Source organism: Trichomycterus rosablanca, chromosome 17, assembly GCF_030014385.1.
Source record: "Trichomycterus rosablanca isolate fTriRos1 chromosome 17, fTriRos1.hap1, whole genome shotgun sequence".
Lineage (NCBI taxonomy): Eukaryota > Metazoa > Chordata > Actinopteri > Siluriformes > Trichomycteridae > Trichomycterus > Trichomycterus rosablanca.
In genome coordinates this window covers 27971155-27982923 of record NC_086004.1, presented here as the reverse complement: position 1 = coordinate 27982923, position 11769 = coordinate 27971155, and the positions used below count along the sequence as shown (strand labels likewise).

Here is an 11769-nt window from a genome sequence, read left to right as displayed (position 1 = left end):
CAGTGTGTAGATGTGTGTGTGTGTTTGCCCTGTGATGGACTGGCAACCTGTTTAGTTTAATATCAAACACAGTCATGGACAATTTTGTATCTCCAGTTCACCTCACTTGCACGTCTTTGGACTGTAGGAGAAAACCGGAGCTCCCGTAGGAAACCCACGCAGACACGGGGAGAACATGCAAACTCCACACAGAAAGGACAGAGATCGCCCCACCTGGTGCTTGTACCCATGACTGTCTTGCTGTGAGGCGACAGTGCTACCCACCGAGTCACCGTGCTGCCCGCTGACCAGGATAAAGCGGTGGTAAAACAGACAAATAATGAATAAATAGATGAATGATGGAAGTTCTGCAGTTGTAGTAAATTAAACCCCTTTTCAAAACACAGTAAAAGAAGAATCTGATTTGTTAATTCTCCTAAATTTTGAGTTAACTGATACTTTTGTTTACTAATCAATTTCATTGTATTCTTTAAATTGAAACACATTTAGAATTTAATGCCTGAGACAAAAAAAGTGAGACTCCAAAAAAGTTGGGATGAGGCAAAATAAGTGAAAGTTGATAGAATAATTAAGTCACAGTGTTCCACAGTAAGCAGGTGAGGGAAACATGATTAGATATAAATGATCCACTAAAGCATCAGTCTACACAAGCAGTGATGGATCGTGGGCCATGTTCTCCCCGTGTCTGTGTGGGTTTCCTCCGGCAAAACTAAAACATGATGTTAAAATCCTAATAAATAAATAACACTACTGTGTTCCAAACTTTGTCCATCTTTTCTTTTTACTTGTCAGTTAAATAAAAAAAATCAGTACAATTAATTAATGACAGATTCTCAGATGTTACACAGTGTCCCGGACTCTATCAGGAATGGGGTTTGTACATAAAAGCATGGCCTGGTTGTTTTGCTTCACACGTGGGGTGTAAAATGCAGCACAGACTCAGGATTTCCCACAGAAGCAGCGGTCAGTACGAGGTCTCACGAGGTAACCGAGGATCACACACACGGGTCAGGGCTTAATACAGACAGAAATCTGTTCAATACCCAAACAATCTGATACAAATCATAATTTATTCATTCATTTATTCTGGTTCGAGGAAGATGAGCATCAAGGCTCTTCTCTGTACTGGCACCCAAGTGGTGGTATATATATATATACACACACACACCGATCAGCCATAACGTTAAAACCACCTCCTTGTTTCTACACACACTGTCCATTTTATCAGCTCCGCTTACCATATAGAAGCACTTTGTAGTTCTACAATTACTGACTGTAGTCCATCTGTTTCTCTGCATGCTTTGTTAGCCCCCTTTCATGCTGTTCTTCAATGGTCAGGACCCCCACAGAGCAGGTATTATTTAGGTGGTGGATCATTCTTAGCACTGCAGTGACACTGATCGGTATATACAGTATATACAGTATATACATATAGAAGTTCAAGCGGCCTGCCTTGCGCTAAGCAAAATCATCTACAATAGACTTCAAGTCCAAATTCCTGGCTCTGGTATTTTTAATGCACAGTTTTAGTTATTTTAATTTTACTTAACAAAAATATTGTAATATAATAATAACGACCTGGCGAGTGCAGCCAATGGGCGGGCAGTGAGGTGAGTGGTTGAGTTCATGTCCTGGAGGGGCCCCCCCACCATCGGCCCCAGTGCACCTACCCCTCCTGCCCGCCCTGTAGTTACGCCCCTGATCTGAGTCTCTCGCTGTCTTTAAAAAACGATTAAAAACCTTCATCACCTCTTTACTAAGCACTTAAGCTGACTTGTACTTACTTACTTACTAACCAAAAACTTTGGTTCTAACAGGGTTCCAGCAGATTTGTGTTCTTGGACTGTTGTCTACTTAAACTAGAGTAAGGTAATGTTTACTGTGGAGGCTCTTCTATAAGTCACTCTGGATAAGAGCATCTGCTAAATGCCAAAAATATAAATGTAAATGGTTAGTTTATACCGGTAGGTTCACCAGCATGAAGAGCTGAATGGAGGATAAAACAGAATAGACACACACAGGTGCCATGCTAACTTTCCCTCTAAAACACAGAGGTGTTAAAGCCAACACCACACTGGCTCACACTGGCTCACCCGCTCATTCTCCTCTGGGAGAGGAAAGCAGAGGACGGTTCAGGGAGGAATAAGCTGCACAGGTGAACGGGGCTCCCAGTCCTCCAGAGCTGAACACAACGGGAGGATCGAGTAAACGTGTGAGGAGCGCGGGACTCAGGGGTCAATCTGAGTGACCTTACTGTGCTATAGGGTCAGAGTTAGGTCAGCGTATCGGTCACGGCACTGAGATTCTGATTGTACTGCTCTACTTGTTTACATTTATATTAAGCAGACACTTTTTATCAAACAGTTCAAGCAATTGAGCTTTAAGGACCTTGCTCAGGGGGCCCAACAGTTGGCAACGGTAGGGCTTGATTCAACAACCTTCTGATTACTAGTCCAGTACGTAACCACTGAGCGACCACTCTCTGCTTATAAACTGTATGCAATGAAAGCTACACAAACCGTAGCTTATATAAATATAGTAAGAAAAAGTTAAAAGTAGTAATATACATTTCACCGACCTCTTTATGTGGGTCAGGGTTGCAGTGAGTCCTGTGTGAAGAACTACACCCTGGCAAGGCACTAATCCATCCCAGGCCAACACAAACCTACTCATTTACTTGGTTACTCATTTACAGGGCAGTTTTAGCCTAGCAGTTAAGGTACTGAACTAGTAAGCAGAAGGTCACTGGTTTAACCCCCCCCCCCCCTCCCCCCACTGCAAGGTTGCCACTATTGGGCCCTTAAACAAGGCTCTTTACCCTCAGTTGTTTAAACTGTATACTGTAAGTCGTTTTGGATAAAAGCGTCTGCTAAATGCCGAAAATGTAAATGTAAAACTTACATTGGTTTAAAGAAACGCCAGTGTCCTGCACAGAACCCTGACCTCAACCCCACTCAACAGCTCTGGAATGAACTGGAACATCAACTGAGACTTTTTGGACTAGCATCAGTACCCAGCAATACTGATGGGCACAAATTCCCACAGATGTACTCCAAAGTCTTGTGAGAAGCCTTCTCAGAAGAGCGGCTGCTGTTCTAGCTGAAAAGATCACATAAAGGTTGTGCTATTATAAATGCATGTCCAGCAAGCTCACGGCCAGGTGTCCAAATACTTTTGGCCCCACAGTGTACATTTAAAATGGTAAAATGTTCAGTGAAGTGAAGCTTAAAATAATCCAGTTTCTGAGTGCGAGTGCTTAATCCTACTGGTTTCTTACAGCTGTAGTGTGAACGACCTCCTGACTCAGAGACCCGGAGACGCTCTGATCACCATCCAGTGTAAATATCACACCTTAAGTGTTACGCACTAATGGAGCTTATTAAGCATCATTAAACTTCATTAAGGTCAACTACACCACTTAGCCTTTGAAATACAACCGAATACCTGTGATATTATCAAGATGTGCTGGCTGATGTGACTTTTACTCACTGTTTTTTAAATATTGCAAAAATAATCTGCAACTATTTTATAAACTTTATATATTTTTATTGTGTGGATGAGCATTAATTGAAAGATAAAAACAAATTTTAAATGGGCGGCGCGGTGGCTCGGTGGGTAGCACTGTCGCCTCACAGCAAAAAGGTCCTGGGTTTGATCCCCAGGTGGGGCGGTCTGGGTCCTTTTTGTGCGGAGTTTGCATGTTCTCCCCGTGTGTGGGTTTCCTCCGGGAGCTCGGGACACTGAATTGCCCTATATGTGTGTGTGTGTCTGACCTGCGATGGACTGGCGTTCCGTCCAGGGTGTTACTGTGTGCCTTGCGCCCATTGAAAAGCTGGGATAGGCTCCAGCACCCCCCGCGACCCTGACTGGATAAGCGGATAAGAAAATGAATGAATGAATGTTCTAATTTGTACAGTTTCTGGTATTCAAATTCCTTGTATGTGCAAACAAAGCTGATTCTGATTCTAATCAAAGTCCATTCTTTTTTAGTTCATAAAAATAATCTTAATAGTTTTAGTTTTCATTAACAATAACGTCCGTATATGGAAGGACTGCAGAGATAATGGCGATCAGATTGTCTTTGTACATGTAAACATACAGTTTCAGTCTAGAAGTGGAACTGGGCTGAACTGTTGTTTGAAAGAGGAGTCAGAATTCACACCTCAACTCCTGTGGCCTCCAGGAGCCCTTTTCCCACACTGGGTTCTGCTGCACGAAGCCTGCAGAGGTGTCACTTCACACCCCCGAATCCAGCATAAAAACCTCCAGCCTCAGAGTCCTGGCTTCATTCTCTCTCCAACTTTGTCGGATTAAAACCCTCAGCATTCGTCTTCAACCCTCCAGTATAATTCTTCGTTTTATTCAAACCCAGCAGCATGGATGCGTCCGGGCTCGTTCAGCATTCTCAAACCCAGTGGAGCAGCCCAAGTTCTGACTCCGAGCTCTACAGCATCTCCTCACCCGAGACAGTCTCTCCGGCTCCTTCTGTGGACCTAAATGCTTCTCTTCAATTTACCAAGCTTTCCAAGGTTGCTGCTAAACTTACCAAGGCGGCAGATTCTTCTCAAACCCTCGGCAGGAGGACACGCAGGTCCAGGCTGAAGAACCCCAGCGAACAGCGTCAGAACGCCAGTGAGAAGGAAAAGCTGAGGATGAGGGACTTGACCAAAGCTCTGCACCATCTTAGGACTTACCTTCCACCGACGGTGGCTCCTGTCGGGCAGACGCTGACCAAGATCGAGACTCTTCGTCTGACCATCCGCTACATATCCTACCTGTCAGCTCAGCTCGGCCTCAGTGAGGAACATCTGTCCCAGAGGAAGCTCATGAGCGGCGAGGAACAGTGGAGAGAAGCTCCGGAGATATTGGGCTACTTTCAGTGCACGTCCGCGTCCAGGCAGTGGCCACAGGGACAAAGATACAGTAATTATGCAGGACATGATCAGACCGGGAGCGGTATGGAATACACAGAGCAGAGGTCGGATGTGAGCCAGAACAGGACGCAGGTCTTACAGAACGATCAGATGATGGATCAGATCTACAGCTCAGACACCAGCAGCTTTCAGAGCAGCTTCCAGACTCAGTCATGTCAGGTAAATAATGATCACATTCAAATATCATGCAGGCATGCTCTCCGCACCAATATGTGTATGTACAATGAACATCAACTGAGGCTTTCGTGACCAGCATCAGTGCCCAGCCATACAAAAAGCTGAATGGGCACAAATTCCCACATACATTAAAGTCTTGTGAGATGCCTTCTCAGAGGAGTGGCTGTTGTTGTAGCAGAAAAGATCACATAAATGTCACTCTGGTTTAGAAGCGTTGACGCATTGTTTATAAAATTAGATGTCCAACAAGCTCATGATCAGGTGTCCAATTACTTTTGGCTACATAGTGTATGGTTTAGAAGGAAAAATAGAAGCCTACTTAGATAGACAACAAGAATCCTCTTTTACTTTCAGATATTTCAGATAGTTCATTGCTGAATAATGTCTGTCTTCCCTTGTAAAGTACTGTAAAGTACTGTGACACTGCAATTTCCTTCGGGATCAATAAAGTGTTATCTTATCTTATCTTATCTTATCTTATTTATATAACATAAAATACCCTGGAACTACAATGAACAAATGGCTTTTGGGTGGCACAGCGACCAGCCAGGCACCCACACAGACACAGTTAGCTATGTCTGAAGGGTTCCTCGATCGTTGTTGCTTTAAAAGCAGGATTATTTTTATTTGATTGTATTTTTAATAATTAGTCAAATCAATTTCAAACTGTCTGATGTAGCAGACTCAGATGTTTGTATCGTTCTGTATTAATAATGTGTCACTTAATTAAGCAGTTTGGTTAATTGATTCTTCTCTTTTTCAGGTTTACGGTTATCAGCTGGTCCCTCAGGCCTTCTGGAGCTGAGAACTGGATCACCACCTACCACTGAGGGGCGCCAGTGAGAATAAAGGCACATGAGATGTTTTCCCCACTTCGGACACTTATTATTACAGTCTTACTTTGGGCCCCTGGAATGTCCCTCCACCCTCATTACAGCGATCCTGCTTAAACCTAAACTAATTATTTAGCTACCTTATTTTTGTACTGAAATATGCGTTTTATTTTAATTTTGTTTAAAAATTGAATGTAGCTTTAGATTGAAATGTGTTAATTTTATATTTGATACTAAATAATATATTTTTATTTATTCATTGTGTTATCTGTGTCTGTCTGATGTAATTATTAATCTATATTTATTATGTATTTATAATAAAGCCATAATTTAAAACAAAAATATCTTGTTCAGCTTCTTTGATGTATTTTAAACAACGATAAAACCAGTGACAGAATTTATTTTTTATTAACTGCTAATTTATGGTCAGGGTCACAGTGGGTCCACTCTAGTGCACAAGAGGCTCAATATAATGAGATTTGAGATTCAGACGCAGGATGCTCCTTCACTCAGCACCTGTTAAAAATGCAAATCAAACTTCTACTTTTTATTATTATAAAATGCATTATATAAACAATTCTTTTTAAAGGGGACAAATATCACATAAAACATTTATTTATACACTTTGTAAGGGTGAAAAGGCTGAAAAAAAAAAAGTAAATAAACACTATGAAATGAATGATATTGAAACAGTGTTGGGTGTTTTTGGGTCGGAAAGTGGTAAGTTTCACTAGCAAACTGCTGCTGGAATCCAAGGTTCGAATCCCCAGCAGTGGTATCAGCCATTCGGGTGTCTGCAAACATTAAAAAATGTTATTAAGGTTTTCAAAATGTAGTTTTTATTGGTTGGTTCTGATGCAAAATGTGTACAAATGTGTATAAGTTTCAAATTTAATAGCTTTTCAGATTCTGTGCTATTTTTAAATTTGGCTTGATACTACATAGATCTATAGATCGTTTTTTAATAATAAGTCAATTTTAAACATAGACAGATTTTAATGTTTAATGATTTGGTTTTTATTTACAAATGAAGCATCAATCTGATATTAGTCTGATATTAGATATACTGTATTTTAAATAAAATGAAATACGTTTCTCAGTTTACCAGAAGAGGGAGCAAGAAATCAGTTTACTGCCTTTATGACCCAACATTCTCCAACTTACCTGTAAAACTGATTTTAAAATTATTCATTCAGTAAACATATAAGTGAACTTCATGACCTGAAATGTTGTGAATACCTAAACATCACATTTAAAACCGTGACCATCAATATGAAGTTGTTATGGGAGGCCATTTGTTGCAGTGCACAATAGCAAAATGGTGGAGTGACACAAATGGGAGCGCTTTCACCTCACTGCAAGAAGGGTTTGAGTTCGATTCTGTCCTTCCTGTGTGAAGTTTGCATGTTCTCCCTGTGTTAGTGTGGGTTTCCTCTGGGGTTCACGATAACTCCTGACTGTGAGCTTGCTGGACACCTTGAAAAGGATTCTCACTAGATTTTAAAGCAAGTCTGTGGGAATTTGTGCACATTCACTCAAAAGATGTCAGCAGTATGCAGCAGTATGTTGGTCAAGAAAGCCCCAGTTGATGTTCCAGTTCATTCCAGAGCTGCTGAGTGGGGCTGAGGTCAGGGCTCTGTGCAGGACGCTGGAGTTTCTTTAAACCGAGCTTTTATTCATGTCTTTATACAGTTTGCTTTGTGCACAGGGGCAGAGTTTGTTTGTTTGTTTGTTTATTAGTATTTTTAATGTCATGTTTTACATTTTTGTTACATTCATGACAGGAAACGGTAGTTACTCATTACACAAGATTAATCAGTTCTCAAGTTTATATCAAACACAGTCATGGACAATTTCAGTGTCCCCAATTCACCTCACTTGCACGTCTTTGGACGTGGGAGGAAACCGGAGCTGCACAGGAAACCCACACAGACACGGGGAGAACATGCAAACTCCACACAGAAAGGACCCAGACCACCCCACCTGGGGATCGAACCCAGGACCTTTTTGCTGTGAGGCGACAGTGCTATCCACTTAGCCAGCGTGCTGCCCCACAGGGCAACTTTTGTTGCCTCAAAGTTGGAAGCATATCATTTCCTTTATATAATTGATTGATTACAGCTGATAGCCGTTGTTGTGGCTGAAACACATGAACTAAAATGTAGAAACGGTGTCCCAATACTTTTATCCATATTATGTATATTTAGTTTGTTTCTAAATACAAATTATATTTTTTTGACAAAGATGAAGCAGTTTTAGCGTCCTTGGATGTAACAATGACGTTTAGACGCCCCTGAATGACGTGAGCTGTGATGTGATGTGTATTATATCATCAAAGCACTCACGTGTGTATTCAGTCTTAGCTGAGAGAAGCTTATTGTAACTAATGAGTCTTAACTGAATGTGAATAGGTTCTTCACACGGACACGTCTAGCCACAAGCTCCATCCACCCGGTGGCCACCTCAAACAACTCGCACACCTCCGGCCTGCTCAGGAGCGAGGCTCACATTTCAAATGCATAGAACGAGCTGGTGTGAATGACGGGATTTAGAGTAATTAGTTTGTTTAGGTGCTCGGTGTGAGATGCTATTTGATGTGCAAAGCCTCATCCCAATACACACCGAGCTCTTTTATCTTCAGGGACAAACCCACATTAAAACTCATGAATATGTTGATCTTAGGTGTTAATTAACTCATAATCGTGTGTGGTAAATAGTGTTTGAAGGGATTTTTCAGTGAGCTTCTTTCACCTTCTCTTCCACGTTTAACACTGATCACTTAAAGATAGTACACTTGGTGTCTATCTGTCTATCTATCTATCTATCTATCTATCTATCTATCTATCTATCTATCTATCTATCTATCTATCTATCTGGGCGGCACGGTGGCTAAGTGGGTAGCACTGTCGCCTCACAGCAAGAAGGTCCTTGGTTCGATCCCCATGTGGGGATCCATCTGGGTCCTTTCGGAGTTTGCATGTTCTCCCCGTGTCTGCGTGGGTTTCCTCCGGGTGCTCCGGTTTCCTCCCACAGTCCAAAGACATACAAGTGAGTTGAACTGGAGACACTAAATTGTTCATGACTGTGTTCGATATAACCTCGTGTACTGATGAATCTTGTGTAATGAGTAACTACTGTTCCTGTCATGAATGTAACCAAAGTGTAAAACATGACGTTAAAATCCTAATAATAAGCAATCTATCTATCTATCTATCTATCTATCTATCTATCTATCTATCTATCTATCTATCTATCTATCTATCTATCTATCTATCTATCTATCTATCTATCTATCTATCTATCTATCTATCTATCTATCTATCTACCTTTAAATGCCTTTTTAATGCTGTTCTGATAATGTTCTCTGTAAGCTGGATGAAAGTATTGAATGTTAACTCATCACTAATTGAAATGTTTAAACGATGAGTTAACATGGAGTAATAGGTGGGTTAATGTGAATTATTTATTCATCTCTATGTATAGTGTAGAATATTTATAGGGAGAATTTATGCTCAGAGTCTTTGTTTGTCAGAACTTGACCTTTGCCAACTAAAATAACGTCAAAGCTCCTGAGGTGCTAATTCACACGAGAGCCTCGGGAAAGAGATCACGTTCCAATAATAAACTGTAGTACAGCTTTATCAGAAATGTAGATGTTTTTAAAATATTGTAGTGCAGTGCTAACTTGTTAAGGAACCACTTATTTATTATGTTTCTTTTCCAGTCTAGTACAGACTGTCTAGTTATTATCTTTCCTGTTTCCAGTCTAGTGCAGAAGTTACAGAAATATGTAGACACTAAATAAATAATATTCATTTTAGGCATTTTGTTATGTTACGTTGCTATTATTTCATGTACATACAGAGACGAAGAGATGTCAGTGGGTGTGACTGTGTCAGTGTCGGGGTCAGTGGGGGTGAAACTAAACCCTGTGTGTGTTCTCTGAGGATCCAAGAGTCAAATGTGACACTTCAGATTTGTGGGAATGACTCTGAGTGAACTAGTCCACCGGTTTAACCTGAGTTCTCACCACAACATCTTACACCGGGGTCACATTCTGAGGGTAAACGGTGATATCTGCTGATACTGGGAGAGCAGAGTGAATTATTTTATATCTACTGTTGTTTGGTAAAGGTGGATGTAATAAAAGACTTATTAAAGAGATGTATTCTTCTTGGCTGGTGTTCTGAGGGTTTTCTTTTCTTATCTGTGTGGCAGGAGGGCACAGTAGGTAGTGCCAGCTGATGTAAATACCTATCTCTAGTCTTTAAGGTGTTTTCCATGTCCCCATGTCAGTATGCTCACTTTATTTCCCTTCAACTTCACAAAAACCCCCAGAAGGTGGACTGGCTCATTACAAATTGCTGATAAGTGTGTGTGGGTGTGAATAATTAAATAGATGAGCGAGTTTTGCCTTGTTATGAATTGTGTTCCTGCCCTGGGTTCAGTGTTTCCAAGTGATGCCAGACTCACCACAACCTCAATCAGAATTAAGTGATCATTTTTTTCAGGTTTACATAGATTTAAAATTATGCCGTAATCTGTCACCACATACTCAGGGTTTGTTCATGTATCATCTGAGGTGCTTTATGTCCCACCAGAGACGTTTGCTACAGAAAACCACTGCTTTATATTTTAGAATTACATGTACATTTACATTTCAGCTTTTAGCAGACACTTTTAACCAAAGCGACTTACAGTACTGTGACAGTATACAGTCTAAGCAATTGAGGATTAAGGGCCTTGCTCAAGGGCCCAACAGCAGCAAACTGGCAGTGGTGGGGCTTGAAACAGCGACCTTTTGATTACTAGTCCAGTACCTTAACCACTAAACTACAACTGCCCCTAATAATAATAATACGATTAATTTTAATAACAATAATAATAATTATAACAATAATAATGATACTACTACTAATAATAATAACAATAATAAAATTAATATTAATAACAATAATAATTATAATAATAACAATAATAATAATGATACTACTAATAATAATAATAAGATTAATAATAATATTAATAACAATAATAATAAAAATAATAATAGTAACAATAATAATAATATAACAATACAACAACAATAATAATAATATTATAATAATAATATAAAAAATAATGTTATAAAATTGTTTATTATTATTATTATTATTGTTATTATTATTATTGTCATTATTATTATAAGTATAATCATTTATTTGTATTTACAGGCTGTTACACAAAAATGGTTATAATTTTATCTCACTCTCATATAATAATGAAAATGTAACATTAAAATTAAATAATTTTGATAGATAGTAGATAGATAGATAGATAGATAGATAGATAGATAGATAGATAGATAGATAGATAGATAGATAGATAGATAGATAGATAGATAGATAGATAGATAGATAGATAGATAGATAGATAGATAGATAGATATGGAATTATATGGAAGATCAATTAATATTTGGTAGGACTCCCTTTGCCTTTGCTCCAGTGCTGATGCATTTGTAATTGTTTAGCATATACTTTTTTTGTATATCAGACTTTACTTATATATAATCTATACTCACGTATCTACGCTGCTACTTGACGTTTCAGTAACGTTCATATTAGTCAGAGATCAGTTGCTGGGTGTTTTGCTGGTGCTCACACCTCAGCCTTGAGCCTGGATGAGCTGGCCTTTCCCACAGACCCCCTGCCTGGGGTGTCGCCTCGCCTCTCAGGCCTGAGACCGACTCATGGAGGTGCCACCTCACACCTCATGGTGGATATATACAGGAGGACTCCACAGCAGCAGCATTCACAAACCTTTCAGACTCTCCAGTAAAGCAACC

The 11769-nt window shown here is 39.9% G+C and overlaps 1 protein-coding gene across 1 annotated transcript; it reads left to right on the top strand.

The window, feature by feature from the left end:
- Window positions 1-4376: 4376 nt before the first annotated feature.
- mespba (mesoderm posterior ba) lies at window positions 4377-5916 on the top strand. Its single transcript, XM_063013445.1, has 2 exons — window positions 4377-5093; window positions 5875-5916. The coding sequence occupies exons 1-2, from the start codon at window positions 4377-4379 to the stop codon at window positions 5914-5916; spliced, it is 759 nt and encodes a 252-aa protein (XP_062869515.1).
- Window positions 5917-11769: the final 5853 nt, after the last annotated feature.

What these genes read in the sequence shown, in the direction of transcription:
- mespba (XM_063013445.1), top strand. Translation starts at nt 4,377, where the DNA reads ATGGATGCGTCCGGGCTCGTTCAGCATTCTCAAACCCAGTGGAGCAGC. An exon ending in TCCAGACTCAGTCATGTCAG is followed by an intron (nt 5,094 to 5,874) that starts GTAAATAATGAT and finishes TCTCTTTTTCAG; the next exon opens with GTTTACGGTTATCAGCTGGT.